A 19,083-nucleotide genomic window follows, 5' to 3' on the forward strand; every position below is an offset into this window, starting at 1 on the left:
GACCAACCTAATTGTGCACTTCGGGAATGTTGTAAGAGAAGATTGTTTATAATTTAATTTCTGGGCTTTGCACTGTTGGAAAGAACGTTGCTGCTCTGTAAAAGTTTTTCCTCTTAACAATTTAGCAGACCTCTTACTTTTTTCATCTGCTCTACTAACATTGCTCAGTTGTCTTCTCAGTCTTTGTACGTCCCCTGTTTTTCATCCTGGCCATCAAGCTGTCCAACATGCTAGAGAGGTCCCCAACCCTACCTCCCTTCTTGGTACTGGCTCCTCTGATGCCAGATCCAGCTTTTGTGTTTACCACCATGTCTGTGATTTCTTCTCTCTAGTATCCTCCCCACTGCAAGCCCTTGGATAGGCAAGTTGGAGGACAGGACTGCCAGAAACAAGCAGTAATTGCTGCTGAGCTCCAAGCCTGCCTCCAGGTCTGAGGTTCAAATCCTGTGGAAGCCTTTGTCTGTGCCTCTTGGATTTCTTCTCTTGCTGGGCTTGTATTACTCCATCAGAGTTCTTCGCAGGGACCTCGCTGTGGCTAGCGGATGCTGCTCAGGAGAGACCAGAGCTGGTTGAAGCTAGAAACTCACTTGTATCCACAGCCTCAGCCAGGCTGGAGGCCACCGAGGGGAAACAAGGAGGCTGGAGCAGAGCAGCTGCGCTGGCGATGTGTGCGCAGCCGGGCTCTGACACGGCGCAGCCGTCTCCACGGCTTGGGGTTTATGGCCTCCTTTCTCTCCTGTGCACACTCTCTTGTTCCCCACCTTCCCTTCATTCCTAGGACATGACTCTATGATATAAAATACCCTCTAATGTCCTGAGCCAGGCTGGAACTCCCCAGAGAAGGCAGCGTCTGCCTGCCTGTCCCTCATCCGCCTCTGCATCCGTGTTCCAGGCTGCTAGCTGCTCCCACCGGGAAGGCAGCGGGAGGGAAACTGGGAGCATGGCACCTTTCCAGACGGTGGGGAGAGGGTCTGCTGGTTCCAAAGGAGGAGCTGGTGGGAGGGTAGGGATGGAGCCAGGGTTAGAGCTGGATTTCCTTTGCTTCCCTCCCTGCTGCCGGGTTGTCCCTTCCCCTCCCCCAGATGCATGAGAGCAGATGTGCTGCTTGTGTCAGCCCTGGCAGCCCCCTCCGCACACCCCAGCCGGGCTCCTGAGCAGCCAGAGCCTCGTCCCCTCCTCCTCTTCCTCCTCCTCCTCCCCCCGGCTTGGCCCCGTGTCACTGGGGATGGCGGTGGAATCATCCGCCCACTCGGCCTGCCTCCCCTGTAACCCTCCCTCCTTCCTCCCTCCCGCAGGTCTCTTTGTTGGAAAATTCAAGGCAGATGAGTGCCGGGGAGCGCTGGGCCTGCGTGCCAGGCGCTGAGCTGCAGCTTGGCCTCGGCATGTGGCATGTCTGCTGGCACCAGGATGGGAAGGGGGCTGGTGAGTGCCCGACTGCAGGGCAGTTCTCTGGGCAGGGCAGCAGGAGCAAGGGTCCTGGACTCTCACTCGCCTGGGCATGTTGCTTCCACATGAAAGGATTTTTTCCGGGCCACCATTCTTAGCCCGCTTGTACCCAGCCCCCAGCAGGACATTGGAACATTCAAAACCTGACAGTAAACTCAAAGCAGTCCCTCTGAAATCAACATTAGGCAGATGTTTTCCCTGGGCTCTTGGAAAAGGAAAGGCTTGGTGAGAACCAGAGAGCCTGAACTCTTTCTGGGTCTGCTCTTTCAGGAATCCCGGGCTCTGACCCCATCAGGTGGGGGCTGTTCACAGCACATTCAGAGGATGGCTTTCCCTGCCAGCACATCCGCGGGACAGTTTCATCTCATGGCTGTCTCCCCATTCAAGCGCAGAGCAGAAACGTGGCACTGCTCACAGCTCCCCCAGAGGCTGCTCGCTCGGTGGCTTCTGACGTGTGAACCTGTGGTCGTGTCCGTGCAAGAAGTGTGACTGGAAGAGTGGTGAGAGGTGGGAGGAGGAAGGCTGCAGCTAGGCTGAGGCTGGAAAGGAATGGAGGAGGAAGGCTGCAGTTCAGGCTGAGGCTGGAAAGGAATGCAGGGCATGAATAGCTGGGATGGTGTGAGGGGTGATAGATGTGAGCAGCGCTGCAGAGATATTCCTGCTCAGCATGTGCCTGACTCCAGCACTATCAGTTTTTGCTCTGTAGAGTCTAAATATATAGTCCATTTTGCTCTGGTATCTAGGTGATAAATAGTGATAAATAATGTAGTGGCTGGGGAAGGAGGGAGAAAACTCCTCCGGGGTGGAGCTGACCCCTGGGATGTCTGGGGCAGCCGCAGGGTAATGAGAGTGAGGAGGGACCAGCTCTTAGGACAGAGGGAGCTTGTTCTCCATCAGGCATTGCAGCTGAGGCTGAATGGGCGGGTCTTGGGGTTGGTTTCCTCTGTCCCCACTGAAAGTGGAATAGTTGACTTGTGCTGAGCAGTTGGTCACCTTAACCCAGCAAATATATCACTTTGTCCCTTCACCCACAGGCAGGGCTCTGTGTCCCTGAGCAGGCGGCATGTAGCACTGAAAATTGGCTCTGCCTGAAGTACTCTCTAGGAATTGGCTGCAGTCCAGGCTGCTGGCGACAGTATGAATGGATGCTAGTGCAGCCAGGGCAGGGTGCACGTGTGTGTGCACTTGGAAGTGAGAAGACAATAACTTGCTTGCATTGGAAAGGGCTGGTCTGGGCACCAAAGAGGGTGGGTCCCAAGAGGACTGCCTGTATTTTATATTCATCTGGGCTGCAGGGGCTTTGGGCAGAGGCTGGCACAGAACATGCTGAAGGAGCATCAAGCTATCAGGGTTTTAATCCATCGTCACTGCTTCTTTCCTGCTTTTCCTGCTTCTCCATCTGTGCAAGAGGATTTAACACACATCTGGGAGTGGATTAGACTGCTCAAACCATGACCTCCTCATCTGTGCCTTCTGGGGATGGGTTGCCTTTGTGCAGTCTCTTTGCTGGCTCTCCAGTTTGTCAGGGATTGTGAGTGCCAGCTGCCAGCAAAGGCCTGGCGACGCGCTGCCTTTCACCCCGTGGGACGCCCTTTGCTGAGCGTGTGTGACACCGGTGCAACCAGTGGGGCTGGCAGGGTGGAGCGGGCTTGCTCCCCAGGTCTAGGCTTCTAGCACTGTTCATTTGCCTTTTGCTGATGCCTTGTGAGTGTTGGCAAGCCTTGTGTCCTGTGTTAAGGGACAGCTGGGGTAGCTCTTGGCATACCAGGGAGCACAGCCAGGAGCCCAGAGCACCTGTTTCTCCAAGCCCCAGTGTGCTGCGACTTGATGGCACTCTGGGGCAATGGGCCACAGCTCCGTGTCCCACCTTTGCATCCTCTTTGATTCCCTGTGAGTTAGGGACTGGCTTGGGGACCTTTCAGAGCTGTTGATAGGATTCTATTTCTGAGTAGTGTTAGATACTTATAATCTACTTACTTTTAATACATAATTTCTCTTTGTTTCACATTCTTTACTTGGTTCTTTTTTGTTGGACTTTCTCCCTACCCCCATAATTTATTCACTATCTAGTTACTTCATGTTTTAAGCATAATATGTGTCAAGCTACCTTAAATATAGGTTAGAAGGGGGAACATATTATCACAAATTAATTATAATATAACTTTGTATTAAATAAGAGTGCTTTAAATATTGTCATTGGATAGAAAAGGAAATGAACTTGTTAAAGCCTATTTTGGTATTTGATTTATCAAAGATAGTAGTAACTGAATCTTCAGAATCAGCAAGTTGTTTTGATTGCAGATTATGTGTGGAAAAAGTATTTAGGGGTCCAGTGATATTTATAATTTAAAAAATAAATTTTCTTTCTCTGAAGAAAACTGGTGTTTTTTTTTTTTTTTTTTTTTTTTTGTTGTTTGTTTGTTGTTTTTTTTTTTAACTCCTGGGGAAAAAATAAAGTCAGTGCTTCTTTCACTGTGAAGGCTGATAATAATGAAGCTGTTTATGTAATGCAGGGACATGACATTATGGCACAACTATAAAGCTTGAAGTGATGTTGAAATATTATGCATGTAATTAAAAAGCAGCAGTATCATTTAGCAGGCAGCATGTTTCATGTATTTCACTTTCATCTATTAGAAATCTTTGGCATAGTTTGTGATTCTTTCAGATCATCATAAAGAGGCTTAAATTATGTATTTCTTTAGAAAAAAAGCAAACTGGTGGAAATATGTCTGCTGGAAATACAGTACAGTAGAAACAGTCTGGGAGGTTGCTGGAGTGTGTGGAAGAACTTCCTGATACAGTGGGGAGGGAGCCAGCTGGGGAAGGCACACACTGGACTTGTCTATGAACAGAGAAGAACTGGTGGATGATGTGATGGCTGGAGGCTGCCTTGTGTACACCAACCACAACATGATAAGAGTTTTAGATTCTCAGAGAAGTAAGGAGGAGGATCTGCAGAACTGCCACCTTGGACTTGCAGAGGGCAGACTTTGGCCTGATTAGGGACTTGGTTGACAGAGTCCCTTGAGAGGCAGTCCTGAAGGGCAAAGGAGCCCAAGAAGGCTGGATATTCTTCAAGAAAGAAATCTGAAAGATGCAGGAGAAGGCCGTCCCTATGTGCTTGAAAGACAAGCCAGTAGGGAAGAAGAATGACCTGGCTGAGCAGGTAACTTTGGCTCAAACTCAGGAAAAAATAAAATATTTTACCTTTCTGAGAATGGGAAGCAACTCAGGAGTGCTACAAGGATGTTGTGAGGTTTTGCAGGAAGAGCTAGAAGGGCCAAAGGTGAAGTGGAACTTGCCTGGCTACTCCTGTTAAAGACAATTAAAATGTTTTTACAAATAATGTCAGGGCTAAGAAGAAGGGCTAAGGAGAATGTCCATTCTGTATTGGATGTGGGGGCAAACAGTGACAAAAGGTGAGGAAATGGCTGGGGTACTTAATGTCTTCTTTGCCTCAGTCTTTAATAGCAAGATCAGCTGTTCCCAGGGTGCCCAGCTCTCTGGGCTATGAGACAGGGACAGGGAGCTGAATGAAGCCCAGGTAATCCAAGAGGAAATGGTCAGCAACCTGTTTAAACACACAAAAGTCTACGGGGTCAGATGGGATCCACCCAATGATACTGAGGGAGCTGGTTTAAGTGCTTACTGATTCACTCTGTCATTTACCAGCAGTCCTGGTCAGCCAGGGAGGTCCCAGGTGACTGGAAGTTGGCAAATGTGATGCCCATCTACAAGGAGGGCCAGAAAGAGAATCCAAGGGAATTACATGCCTGTCATCCCTACCTTAGTGCCAGGGAAGGTCATGGGACAGATTATCTTGAGTGCCATCATGGGGCATGTACAGAACAGCCAGGCAATCAGACCCAGCTAGCATGGGTTTTGGAAAGGCAGGTCCTGCTTGACCAGCCTGATCTCCTGTGACAGTGTGGCACAGTTAGTGGATGAAGGAATTGCTGTGGTTGTTACCTACCTGGGCTTTAGTAAAGCCTTTTACACTATTTCCCACAGCATTCTCCAGGAGAAACTGGCTGCGCATGGCTTGGACAAGAGCACTGTTCTCTGTGTAGAAAACTGGATGCTTGGGCTCAGGAGGTTGTCAGGAATGGAGATACATCCATTGGCTACTCACAGTGGTGTTCTCCAGGGCTCAGTAGTGAGGCCAGTCCTGTTTAATATCTTTATCAATGATCTGGTCATGAGGATTGAGGGCACACTCAGTTCACAGATGACTAAGTTGGGTGGGAGTGTTGATGTGCTGGAGGGTAGGACAGCTCTGCAGGGAGATCTGGACAGTCTGGATTGACGGGCCAGTTGCATGAGGTTTTGACAAGCCAAGTGCTCGGTCCTGCACCTGGGTCACAACCCCACACAGCTCTGCAGGGTGGGGGAAGGCAGCCTGGAAAGCTGCCTGGTGGGAAAGGACCTGCAGGTGCTAGTTGACAGTGAGTGAACATGGGGCAGTGTCTGCGCAGGTGGCCAAGAAAGTCAATGACATTGTGGGTTGTGTCAGCAGTAGTGTGCGCAGCAGGACCAGGACAGTGACTGTCCCCTGTACTTGGGACTGGTGAGGTCACACCTTGAACCCTGTGCTCAGTTTAGGGCCCCTCCCTTACAAGACAGACATTGAGGTGCTGGAGCGTGTCTAGAAAAGGGCAACAGAACTGGGGAAGGGTCTGGAGCACAAGTCCTGTGAGGAGCAGCTGAGGGAGCTGGTTGTGTTTACCCTGGAGAAAAGGAGGCTCAGGGTGGACCTTATCACTCTCTACAACTCCCTGAAAGGAGGGTGTAGCCAGGTGGGGATTGGTCTCTTCTCCCAAATAAGAAACAACAGGACAAGAGGAAATTGCCTCAAGTTGTGCCAGGGGAGGTTTAGATTGGAACATTACTTCACCAAAAGGGTCGAGCACTGAAACAGGCTGCCCAGGGGAGTGATGGAGTCATCACTCCTGAAGGTATTTAGAAGTTGTGTACATGTGGCACTTGGGGACATGGTTTGGTGGTGGCCTTGGCAGTGCTTGGGTAATGGCTGGACTTGATGATCTTAAAGGTCCTTCCCAACCTAAAAGATTCTATGAGTCTATGATATTCACCTGAATTTTACTGATTAGAATCAGTGATCTGAGGGATGAAACAGCTGTATGCACATAGAAAGGCTATTCTGTCTTTGGCTCCTCTTCAGGCTGCCAGTCATGGCTGTGGGCATAGGAACCTGTGTCCTAGCAGCAGGAGAGAGCTGCCAGTCCTCTCCTGCTCCATCCCCAAGGATGCCTGGTGTATGCAAATACCAATCTGGGAGTCTCCTTTTCCTTTTAAGTCCTGAACCCAGCTCTGACTGCCTCCTCTCCCCTCTGCAGGGTGGTGAAAGAAGAGATCTCGGATGACAATGCCAAGCTTCCCTGCTTCAACGGCCGGGTGGTGTCATGGGTAAGCAAGCCCCTTGCTTCAGTGTGTCTCAGCCTGTTTGTGCCCTCTCTGAAAAACACCCTTTGGATTTGGAGTGCCAAGTAAGGCACAGGGGGTGCTCAGTACTGTTGGTGTGCTGGCTGCTCACGAAGCTGATGAGCTGGATCCCCATACTCCAGTCCCTCAGCTGGAGATGAGGGCTCTGTGATGCTGGGTCCCCTGTGCCAGGGAAGATGTGGGATACCTCTATGAAGAGCTCCTGGTGACTGATGCCTAGCAGAGATGGTCGTGGCCTATCCACAGCATAACCCCTGTGCCCCTATGGCAGGGTCGGCTTTCCAAGGAAAGTCTTGCTCCAGTGTCTAGTGCAAAAGGCTTAAGTGACTTTAGTGCTGGTGAAGAGGACTGGATTTGACTGCCCTGAAGACTAAGGGTACTGCCTGGGCAGCTGCAGAACAAGCTTTTTCCTCAGTACCATGCCATGCACATGTTCTGCTCCCTGCTCGCTTGCTTCCCTCTGTCCCCACGGGGACCCCCTGTTAGTGGGGGGAGAGTATCCACAGCACATCATCCAGTGTTCCTTCTGCTGAGCTGCAGTTTGTGCTGAGGATGGGGGATCTACACCAAGACTCAAGTGCCTTTTTCCAGAGGCCTCCTAACAGTAAAAATTCTCAGCAAATCAGGTCAGGTCACAACTAATTCTGCTTCTATCCCTGCACCAAACAGGGACGGGGCAGGCAGGCAACCCACTGCCGACACAGCTGCCGCTGGAATTCCAGCCCGAGGAGCAGGGAGGAAAGGCTGTGCTGGGCTCCCGCACAAAGAGCCGGGGCCGGACGCCTGCCGTCCTCCCTCTAGCGGTTATCCAGGCCCTTCGGAAATCAGCCTGTGTCCGGCTCTCGGCCGCCGAACATTCCTCTGCATCCATCCCGCTGCTGCTGCCTCTGCCCCAAGATGTCTCACCACCCCACCCTTTCCAGCTGCTTTTTGCTTTCACCTGCCCTACGGGGAGTCCCAAAGTCTCTAAAATCATTCCAGTGCTCCTTTTTAATCTGGTGTGCTTTTTCCATGTATCCATATAGCTGCTGGCTTTCCTTGTAGGAGCTCTTTGGTTGTTCAGTGTGTGAGTGGCACAGATCTGGTGTGGATCTGTCTGGTGTGACCACCATGCTGCTGCTCTGCTGGGCTGGATCCTTGCAGGGAACTTGTGCCCAGAGTGAGCATCACTACCAGTTCTTGGGCATAAAGGGTAATGACAGCCCCAGGAGCCTTTATGCACCTGGTGATCCCTTTTACTACCACTGCTGAGAGTCTCCTAGTCCATGGGTGGTTTGGGGGCTGAGAAGGGAGCACTTGCATTGCTACTTCCGACAGACAGGCTGGGATGATGCTATTTTTGGAACTCACTACTAATTTTAGCAACAGGGAAAGAAGAGGCTCGAATCCAAGTGAGTATTTCCTGACAGTGTAAGAGGCAGAAAAGTGCAGGATGGTTATCAAAGCCTTCCTGGGAGGAAATCCCAGCCTTGGGAGTGTTAGAGGAAGATAGCATCAATCCTGCCTGCTTGAGAACACCCTCTCCACTCTCCTCGCTGCTGTTTGACAGCTGCCTGTGGCTAGTTCCCTCTGTCCAGATCTATTTGCTTGATGTTGCCTTGAGATTTTCAAGCATAAAGTGTTATAAGACTTTTCCCTAGGCAATGCAGGCCACTTTTAAGCATCTTTTCTACCCTGCGCTCCAGGGCAATGGCTACCAGAATAGGGATGTGGCCCTTAGGGAGGGGGATGTATCCTGGGAAAACAAGTCACCAGGAAGGTGCCAGGAGCAGAGCCAGGCATGTGCCAGGGCTTGCTGGAGGGAGAGGAGCTGACCTGAGTGTGAGATGAGCTGGTTAGACAATTGTGAGAGCAGGAGCCGTTGGGCTTGTCCTGGGGCTTGTGGGACGGGCTCTGCAGCTTTTGATACCTCAGGCTGCTCTCTGCCCTGTCTGCTGCCTTGGCTCTGGCTTTTTCAAGGCTGCCCTGTCTTCCTTGCCCCAGCTACATCCCTGTCCTTTTTTCCAATATCTCTTGCACTAGACCTCTCATCTGCTATGCTAATGAAGATCTTGTGGGGTCCATATCCCCCTTATGAGGGTTTCCCCAGTTCCTGGAGGTGGGCAGGGCACAGCTCTTTCATCAGACCTGTATAAATGGGCTGTGCTTCTATCATCTGAGTTGGAATCTGCTCTTGGCTCCATGCAGATATGATTCCCTCACCAGCAAGCAGTAGTGCTGCCTCTTAATTTACACTGGGTATTATGGTTTAGACAGCAGCTATCAGCTTTTTTCCAGCCTATGTTTCATATTTTGTCTGTCCTGAGCAACAATGGATATCTCTCACCTCTGTTAGATCATTTCTGGGCCCTGTCACCTCTGCTCTGGAGATCCAGAATGCTTCTGTCAAGGAAGAGACTTTTTGTTGCTTTCTTGCTTGACCCTACTGGGATTAGCCCTGTTCATTACAGCTTGAAAGTAGGGAGAATGCAAATCTGGACAGGGAGCAATACTGGGGAGCAGCTCATTTGGGCCATCCTCTGTTTCATTCCACTGGTGAGCCCATGGCCCCTGGGAGAGTCTCCAGCTCATTCCCTGAACCCTGAGGTTGATGGTTTATTATAGAGCCAGAATGCTGGTGTGTTGGTGTGCCTGGACTGCCCCACAGCATGGTTGGTATAAAGAGGTTTAATCCTTTCTTGAATTTCTGCACTGGGGAATCCATTGAGCATCCCAGAGATTGGCTGAAGGTTGTGCTCAAGCCAGTAAGGTGAACACAGCATGAAAGTATGTGAAGTACATATGGAAGCCAGTCTGTTTCAAGATTCTATTTCAGAGCAAGCCTTGGCCCTGAGCTCTGTTACACCCAGTTCTGAGGGTTGTGAAGGTGCAAGTCCTGCTGGGTCCCACAGCTTGAAGGCAGAAGTGTAGAGTCTGCTAGAGCAGAGGAAAGGAATTACTCCTAACTGTCTTTTCCAGTGTGAGAACTGGGTAAATCCAGTCCCTGCTGCAGGATGTGTGCTAAAGGTTACCTGAGTGTGTGGTGTGGGTGTTCAGGTGATGTTAGTGTGTCCAAGCACAGCTGTCACCCACCCAGGCTTCACTGCTGGGTCAGGAATTCCTGAGCCACAAATAGCCAGTGTCTGAGAAGGCCTTGGGGGGAAATGCTGCTGCATGCTTGGCCTGTTCCATACCTGCTCCTGGGCATCTGCTGTTGTCAATGGGCAGAAATAAAATCCTGGGCCAGGATCCCTGCCGTGGGCCAGGCAGGCTTTGGGCCAGCTCCTTTGGCCGCTCTTATAAATGTTTTCTCAGTTTCCTTTTCTATCTCTCATCCCTCCAGCTGGTGTCTGCAGAGGGTTCCCATTCAGACGCTGGCTCGGTCTGTGCCGATAACCAGACAGAGCTGCCACCCTCCATGGAGCGCACAGGAGGAATTGGAGACTCCAGGCCCCCTTCTTTCCAGTAAGTTACATGGATGTCTATTCTGGTTTCCAAGGGCGACATGGTGCATTTGCTGTCATCCGGACCAGTATCCCAGGCTAGGCTGGGACACTCTTACTCAAATTGTCAGGGATGAGACAGAGGGGAGGAGAGTGGGGCTGGGAGACAATTTCAGGTGGAGCTGCATTATTCAACAAACAAGGACATGCTGAAAATAATTCAGGGAAAGAGCCAGCACAGCATCCACATTCCTTTGTCCTGTACTTGTAGGTGTGCTGCAGTTGTTCCTGTCCCTCAAAGAAACAGCTGATGGCTGGAGCCTTGTGTTGGTCAGGACAGAGGTGGAGCCTTGTTAAGTTGTTCCATGTTGAACATATTTGTTTGCTTTTATCTCATCACAGCCCTAACACTGGGGGGAGTCGGGAAAACTTGGACAATGAGACAGAGACAGACTCAGTGGTGTCATCACAGAGGGAGCGACCTCGTCGGACAGATGGGCCTGAACATGGTGAGTGCTGGTAACATGGTGAGAGCTCTGCAAAGGCATGGCTGGGGTATGCCTGGCAGCACCAGCTCCAGACTTGGGCCAGCTTTCTCTGCTCTGCAGAACCTTCCCAGCTCAAAATGGCTATTCTATAGCTTTTAGAAGGGCCATAGCCTCACATTGGAGGTAGGAGCTAACACCTGTGTTACATCCGAGCTTGGTGTTGAACGCTTGGGGTCAACAGAGATATCTCCTGTAGAAGCCCCAAGAGCCAGAGACAGTTTTGTCTCTGTCTTCTTAGAAGAGTGAGCTTTAGCCTTGGCACTTGTGCTGCTTCTTTCTCTACCAAAGAAACAGCTGCAAGTCTTCCAAAAGTTTAGCAGCATTGTTCCTACTGGCCCGTCAGCTTCTTTCCATCCTGTTTTGATAGAAGAGGTATCCCATAGGAGATGGATCTGAGCCCAGGGTAGACTGGGAGTTATTTGGCACTAAATGGGATTGACTGATGACCAGATTTGTTCTGATGAGGTTGCCATGAGTCCTGCATAGGAGAAAGGTTTGTCTCAGGCCAACTGAGCCTTGTCTTTTCACAGCACCCAGGGTGAATGGGACAGTGAAGGGAGAGCGGCGCCGAGACCTGGGTGGGTACGAGAGCTCCTCCACACTCATGAGCAGCGAGCTGGAGACCACCAGCTTCTTCGATTCAGATGAAGATGACTCCACCAGCAGGTAGGAGCACTTGGGTCTTGGGGAAACACTAATTTCCCCCTGACTCCCAGAATAGAGAGATGCCTTTGCAAGGCACAGTAGTCTTGGGCTCAGACCTGCTGCTGTCTCACCCAGCAGACCCCTCTGCCATTGTTTGTCCCCCACGTGCATGTTCTGACCTCTGTCCCTGCAGCCCTCTCTTCCCTTTGCCATTTCCACAGCTCTCTTGCTGCCAGAGCTACCACTATGGCAGCAGAAGAGCTGACTCCTGCTTTTGCTTGCAGGTTTAGCAGTTCAACAGAGCAAAGCAGTGCTTCCCGTCTAATGAGGAGGCACAAGCGACGCCGGAGGAAACAGAAGGCTCCACGCATTGAGCGGGTACCCAGGGAGGGGCTGGGTATCCTGGGGAGGGCAGTGCAGGTCAGGGTGGGCTCACAGGGATTCAGCTGTTTTTGCTGTGGGCATGGCTTCGGACAAGTGTCCAAGTCCTGAGACTTCAAAAAGTACTGTGAACCTTTTCCAAGCCAATGTATCCTCAAGAGCTGGGACCACAGGCTTTGTCCTGGCTGTAGAGAGGTTGTAAGGACCATGACTGTTCTCTAGCTCTGCAAAGCTCTCAGCAATAAGACTGGAGTTGTGGGTGGTGGCTGTGGTGCCACAAGGAGGGGCAGGAAGGAAAGGACAAGTGGAGGAAGCTAGGGCTGGGAATGTTACTGAGGCACAGGAGGACATCTCATGTTTTGCTTACCTTGCAGTCCTCGTCCTTCAGCAGCATCACAGACTCCACCATGTCCCTGAACATCATCACTGTCACGCTGAATATGGGTGAGTGAGTGGGAGGTGTGCATGGAGCCTGCAGTCCTTCCAGAGTGAGATTGGGTCATGGAGAGGGAACTGGGGACGGGGCGAAGAGAACGCGTTGGGAAGGAGTGAGGACATGGGGTCTGTAGGAGATTGGCTTCTCTTGTAGAAATTGTCTCTCAGGAGTTTGTGTGTCCCAGGACATTTCTCTGGGACAGGGGTGCAAATCACCACCATTAGGATGTGGTTCTACTGAGGTTAGGTCTGCTTGTGCTTGATGCTTCGGGGTGACTTACTTCTTTCTCTTTCCATCCCTGCAGAGAAATACAATTTTCTGGGCATTTCTATTGTGGGACAGAGCAATGAGCGTGGGGATGGAGGCATTTATATTGGCTCTATCATGAAGGGAGGTGCTGTGGCAGCTGATGGCAGGATTGAGCCAGGAGACATGCTCTTGCAGGTACTTCACACCTACATATCTCCATCTTTGGGCCTGGGAAAGCAGTAAGAAAAGACCCAGAAGCCTCCCTGAGAACTTTGGCAGGCTAAACCCAGGAAGCTGTGCTTGGAAGAGGGAAGCTGAGTCACTGCTGAGCTGAGTGGGGTGCTCAGCCTCTGGTCACATCTTGGGACTCACCTCTTTGCGTTGTTTGTAGGTAAATGACATCAACTTTGAGAACATGAGCAACGATGATGCTGTGCGGGTGCTGAGGGAGATCGTGCACAAGCCGGGGTGAGTACTTGGGTTGTTCCTTCCATCCAGAGACAACTGCTCAGTGTGTGCTTGGAGTGTGTGAGTTGTATCTTCCAGCCACCTCTGCCAGTGCCTCTGCAGAAGCTCAGAACTTAGGATTTTGGTGTTACTTTGATTCCTGGGTTTTCATGTCCAATGCAAGAATTGCAGCCAATGGAATTGCAGGGAATTGGGGTCTGTGCTCCTTTGTGAGGATGCCATGTTGCTGCTCATTGCAGAGCAATTTAACTAGATGACCTTTAAAGATCCTTTTCAAAACAAACTTTGCTGTGATTCTCTGATTCTGTTTGGGTCATCAGCAACCCTCAGCAGGGTCACATAATTTTGTTCATTTCACTAGGGAAACCCAAAGCTGGAGGGAAAGAAAGTTACTTTACTAGCAGCTTCTCCCTGTCTCCCAGGAGAGAGCTGGCACACAGCATCCACTCATCATGCAGGGGTTTGTGTTAACTGTGCTCTGGTTCTAACTCTCACCTTTTTATTGCAGGCCCATCACCCTGACAGTGGCCAAGTGCTGGGACCCCAGTCCGCGGGGCTGCTTCTCGTTACCCAGGAGTAAGTGGATAGCTGACCCACCCTTAGCGCTGGTGCCCAGCTCATGTGAGAGCCCTGCCTTAAGCACTTACTTGGTTGTTGTCTTGTTCCTCCCCTGTGTGTGTGACTCCATGGGGCACTGAATTGGGGTTTGATGGGGTTTCAGCTCTCCTTTTAGGAGGCTGCTATATCCTATTCCCAAACAAAAATGCCCATAAGCCCAGCCCTTCTTCCCACATCACGCTGGGGACGCGTTTCACTGGGGCAGGGAGGTCACTTGATTGGGGCGCCAGAGGAAAGAGAAACCCCCCCCTTAAGTCATAGGGGGATCTCTCCCTCTGCACCTCTCCTGCTGACCCTCCCTCTCTTCTTTCTCTCCCAGTTGCTCCCCAGCGGATCTGGGCTGGGCCAGACTCTCCATGCTCCGATCCGGGTGAGTCCCGGCAAATACTGGGGATGGAATGGGCTGTGCTGAATCCCTGTCCCTCCCCAGAGGTTGTTTTGATGAGGTGATAATTTCTTACAACTACTGACTGATTCTTTCTTCATTGCAGGTGAGCCCATCCGGCCCATCGACCCGGCAGCCTGGGTGTCTCACACGGCAGCGATGACTGGCACCTACCCAGCGTACGGTATGAGTCCATCCATGAGCACAATCACTTCCACCAGCTCCTCCATCACCAGCTCCATCCCAGAGACTGAACGTAAGTCCTTGTGCCTCTGTGCTGCACCCGCTGCACAGCCTTCTCACCTTCACTATGCTGTGAAGGGAGCAATACATCTGCCTGGGAACAGCTGGGGTGGGCCTGAGCTGCCCTGCCAAGGGCAGCAACTCTCGCTGGGCTGGCACTTTGATCAGTGGAAGTTCTGCCTGGGAGAATTACTATCATGTTTTTAAGCCTTCTGTGTGAGGAGTGTAGAGGAGCCTGGCTGCAATCAGGAGCTGTGGCAGGTGTAGAGGAAAGGCTCAGACCAGTCAGGGGTTGACTGCTGAGAATGTGGAGCCAGAGAGATTCAGCATGTCCCTGGAGCAATTAAGAGCTCCTCCCAGACAGCAGAAGGAGGAGGCAGCTGAGAGCAAAGAGCCTTGTGGTGGGGCAGGGTCCTGCTGAGCACAAGCCTCTTGGTTGCTTTCTGAAGATTTGGGATGATTTGATATGTAGAGCCCTGAAGCAAGGGTCTGGAGAGCTTGAGTGAGGCAGCAAGCCAAGAGTTTGTTGTAAGTTTGTGACTCTTGCCTGGGCTTTGCCCAAGAAGAAACTGCTGACATGTGAAGGATAACATGGGAAGGCTGGAAGGGGGGTTACACAGCGTGTACCTCAAGGCTGTCTGCGATGTATTGTTCCCTGGCCCATTCCTCCCGTGTGTGATGCTTCCATGTGGCCCTCTTGTCTCTTCTGTTCTCTCTCACCTTTGCCTACCTTCCTTCATCCACACCACAGGCCTCGATGACTTTCACCTGTCCATCCACAGTGACATGGCCACCATTGTCAAAGCCATGGCCTCACCAGAGTCAGGCCTCGAGGTGCGTGACCGCATGTGGCTGAAGATCACCATCCCCAATGCTTTCATTGGTAAGAGACTGTGCTGCCTGCAGCAGAGGCAGGGACTGGGGAATGGGTGGTCCGTTTTCAGGCAGATGTCCAAGGGAGCATCTTTGTCACCATGAACAAACTGCCGGCTAGGCAAGAGTCACAGATTGAACCTTTTGACCCACTTTGCCTTTGCTCCAGTGTGGCTCACTGCCTCAAGGGTCGCTGTCTTCCTCTCTCTTGCCAAATTTAACTCTATATTTGGTGGCAGGTTCGGATGTGGTAGATTGGCTCTATCACCATGTGGAGGGCTTTACAGACCGCCGTGAGTCCCGCAAATATGCCAGCAATCTGCTGAAGGCTGGCTACATCCGACACACCGTCAACAAGATCACCTTCTCGGAGCAGTGCTATTACATCTTCGGGGACCTCTGTGGAAGTATGGCTCTTGGTGTGGGTGGGAGGGAGAGGATGGGAGGGGTCGTGGTCCTGCAGAGCCCTGCTGACACCATGGGGACACGCATACAGCCACTGCTATCAGGCTGGGCCCCTTGTTCTACAGACTCTGTTAAGGCAGTGATGAAGAATATCCCAGCTCCCTTGTCCTGCTGCTGAGGTAGTGAAGTTGGAAGCAGCAGGTGACAGTGTTACCTACTATGTGATCTTTTCTGATGGGCAGTCATAGCAGAGACTTAGTCTTTACTGACTGCCTCCAGGCTCTGAATTTCAGTGCTGGCAAGGGGTTAGTGCTCAGGCAACTCGGTTCTACTCAGGCAAGATGGGGGAAGGAATTGGCAGGGTGAGCTGTGGTCCTTTCCCACCAATCTGGTCTCTGTATTAGAGTGGCAGCTTGGACTCCCACAGCCTGGCAGTTGTTCAGCCAGGAAGCCCAAACAGTGGCATTGACTAACAGAGAGAGTGCCAACTTCTTGTGTCTCTTTGCATATCCTGTCCTTGTCCATCAGCAAGAATGGACAGAGAACTGCTTCACCACACACAGTTGTTTTTCTGCTTGGATTAACCCCTGTTCTCTGCTTTCTTGCAGACATGGCTAATCTGTCTCTTCATGATCATGACGGCTCCAGTGGTGCCTCTGATCAGGACACTTTGGCTCCGCTCCCCCACCCAGGAGCTGCACCCTGGCCTATGGCCTTCCCGTATCAATATCCACCACCTCATCCATACAACCCCCATCCCGGCTTCCCTGACCCAAGCTACAGCTACGGAGGGGGCAGTGCAGGCAGTCAGCACAGTGAAGGTGAGTGAAAAGGACTAAAATATGCCTGTAGGTGGGCAGATGTCCTGTTCAGTACAGGGCAGCAGCAGGAAAAGGCTGCTTAGGCAAGGCCCTATGTGGGGGAAGCCAGGGTAGAAGCCACCTCAGAAGGGTCGTGGGACTCGCTGCTGAAAGGAGCCTGCGAGCACAGACTGTGCTGGGGTCTGGCTGTGCCAGAGCGTGCTGCAGTCCTCCCTTGGCTAGAGGAGAATCCATGTGTTCTTCCTGACTCGTCCAAGCTGGCGCCTGACCTTGCCTCATGTGCTTCACAGGGAGCCGGAGCAGCGGTTCCAATCGCAGTGGCAGCGAGAGGAGGAAGGAGAGAGAGAAGACCGGGGAGTCGAAGTCAGGCGGCAGCGGGAGCGAGTCGGACCACACCACGAGGAGCAGCATGCGGCGCGAGCGTGCGGCCAGCGAGCGCTCGGTGCCGGCCAGCCAGCACAGCCAGCGCAGCCAGCACTCCCTGGCTCACAGCATCCGCAGCCACCACAGCCAGCAGTCGTACGGCCCGCCCGGCCTCCCCCCTCTCTTCAGCCCCCCCATGTTGCTGATGCCTCCACCGCCGTCAGCCATGGGGCCCCCCGGGGCGCCGCCGGGCCGTGACCTGGCCTCTGTGCCCCCCGAACTGACAGCCAGTAGACAGTCCTTCCGAATGGCCATGGGCAACCCCAGTGAGTTCTTTGTGGATGTAATGTGAAGCGCCCATCCCCTGTCTGTCTGCTGTCCCTCCTCCCCTTTCTATCCCTGTCGTTTGTTTCCTAGGACCAGCCCTGGCTTCACCCCTTGTTTTTTTGGGGGTTTTTTTGTTTCTTTTTTTTTTGTCTTGATAACAAAAAGAAAAAAAGGGAAAAAAATAATAAATGGAACTAAACCTTGATTCTAATCCCTCCTCGAGCGGGGTGGACAGGCCTGGCAGGCCTGCTGGGTGCTGTCAGCCCATCCCGCCACCAGACTTGTGTATTTCCGATGGTAATTCCCTCCTGCCATCCTCTCTAACCCCATTAATCCGCATCCGTCCCAGCACCCTGTGCTGCTTGCCCGTGTGTCACTGCTGCCTCAATCCTTTCACCCTAAACATCTCTTCTTTCTTTTCACCCTTTTGTGTTTCTTCTATCAAGCAGCAAAGAATTACGGGGTGTTTGACTTTCTCTGAGCCTGCCGCCCATGGGGGGGAGAGCTGGAGCATGGCGTGGCCCGACAGCAGGACACAGAGCTCCAGGGGCGCTGGGCACGCATGGCGCTGAAGATGGCTTCTTTCCTCCCCCTCGTGGAAGATGCCCTGCCCTTCCCACAGCCCTGAGAGGGGAGCAGGGACCAGCCTTATATATGTATTTTAAATGCCATTGTAGTTGCCTTTTGGCTAATGCATGAATGTTCCAGGGCTTCAGTGCCTCCAGGGAGTGGAGAGATGCTGCCACTTCCCTCTTGCCTCCCTTCTCTTGCCCACATATTGGGCTAGGTCCAAGCCTGACACTGACCCATGGCAGGACCCTCTTCACCTTGGCCAGGTCTCAGGGCTGGGGCTGTGATTGCCCAGAGAGGTGGTGATTGCCTGTGCACAGCCTCTTGGGTGACTCAGTACCCTACACCTGCCCTGGGGTTTTCTGGGGAGATTTAAGGGCAGAGCTCTGCTCCTTCCATCCTGCTCTTTGCCCTCCTGCCTGCAATGTGCTGCTGCCTGTCCTGTTTGTAGGGGCTGTCCCGTGTCTGGGGCTGGCAGTGGCAGCTGTGGCCTTCTCCCTCCTGCTGTCGTGCTGCTGCTCAGCTATGTGGTACCTTCAGGGGCCTGGACTAACTTAGAAGGTGAGGGCGGGGCACAGCTTTCATGCTTTGGAGAGACATGGAGGTCCCCTGTATTTGCCCTCTGAAGGGCCTGAGTCTGTTTTCTCTGCCCACTGCTGCTGGCCTGGCTGCTGGGAGGGACAAACCTCTGTGACAACCCCGCTCCCTCTGGGCTGTGAGCAAGCTCTCCAGGGATGAGACTGCAGCCTGAACCATGGCTTCTGGGCTCAATACCCACAGGTGTGCTGGGACAGTTGAGTCTGTTTGCTCCAGTGCTCCCTGCCTTTCCTCTTTCCACTTCTGGGTACTCAGAGACGTGCCTGGGGCTGGGGCAGCCCTTTCCCCATGCCCAGGGCCAAGCACGGTACAGTATGGACACGCTCAACCCTGCTGCTGTTGGTGCTGGCGCCCCGGCGCCCTCTCCTCCTGCCACGATGTGGCTTTCTCCACAAGCGTTGCCTCCTTTGGTCTTTCTTGTGTTCACAGTTTTTATACGATGGAGTTGAATTGTATTTTGCTCCCTGGGAGTCTGCATTGCCCCTGCAGCCCCCCATGCCAGCTCTCACGTGCCATCAGTTCATCTCCCTGACTCCCTAAAGCCTCTCCTTCCCTCAGCCCGCTGGAGTCACTGTCCCCAGTAGCCTCCCTGGCCACTGTGCACTCCTTGCCCTGCCCTACCCACTGGGTTTTATAAAAACAACACCAATCTCCTTGTTTTTATTTATAAACATAGTTTTATTGGACTCCTGGCTTGTGTCGTTCATTTATTATTTTTCCCCCAGCCTCCTCCATCCTCCTGTGGTTTGCTCTGAGATCCATCCCAGCAGGACCAGGGCACCCTGTGTCTGTGCCAGCTGTCTTTGCCCGGATGCCGAGA

The 19,083-nt window shown here is 52.3% G+C and overlaps 1 protein-coding gene across 4 annotated transcripts in view; it reads left to right on the plus strand.

The window, feature by feature from the left end:
* The window catches only part of DVL3 (dishevelled segment polarity protein 3), a 33,758-nt gene extending 14,809 nt beyond the window's left edge, over positions 1-18,949 (plus strand). The window contains exons 2-17 of one of the 4 annotated variants that reach the window (XM_077785710.1): positions 6,807-6,876; positions 10,235-10,356; positions 10,737-10,843; positions 11,413-11,548; positions 11,812-11,905; positions 12,283-12,352; positions 12,649-12,788; positions 12,985-13,061; positions 13,570-13,682; positions 13,999-14,049; positions 14,171-14,320; positions 15,059-15,190; positions 15,420-15,587; positions 16,194-16,406; positions 16,697-17,095; positions 17,546-18,949. In XM_077785710.1, the coding sequence (XP_077641836.1) occupies positions 6,807-6,876; positions 10,235-10,356; positions 10,737-10,843; positions 11,413-11,548; positions 11,812-11,905; positions 12,283-12,352; positions 12,649-12,788; positions 12,985-13,061; positions 13,570-13,682; positions 13,999-14,049; positions 14,171-14,320; positions 15,059-15,190; positions 15,420-15,587; positions 16,194-16,406; positions 16,697-17,095; positions 17,546-17,577 (2,074 nt within the window). In that variant the 3' untranslated portion in view covers positions 17,578-18,949. Of the gene's footprint in view, positions 1-6,806; positions 6,877-10,234; positions 10,357-10,736; positions 10,844-11,412; positions 11,549-11,811; positions 11,906-12,282; positions 12,353-12,648; positions 12,789-12,984; positions 13,062-13,569; positions 13,683-13,998; positions 14,050-14,170; positions 14,321-15,058; positions 15,191-15,419; positions 15,588-16,193; positions 16,407-16,696; positions 17,302-17,545 lie in introns of those variants that run through there. The other 3 variants (XM_077785711.1, XM_077785712.1, XM_021544169.3) reach the window with 3 other exon arrangements.
* The last annotated feature ends 134 nt before the right edge of the window (positions 18,950-19,083 follow it).

The sequence above is a fragment of the Lonchura striata genome, chromosome 10, assembly GCF_046129695.1.
Source record: "Lonchura striata isolate bLonStr1 chromosome 10, bLonStr1.mat, whole genome shotgun sequence".
NCBI lineage: Eukaryota > Metazoa > Chordata > Aves > Passeriformes > Estrildidae > Lonchura > Lonchura striata.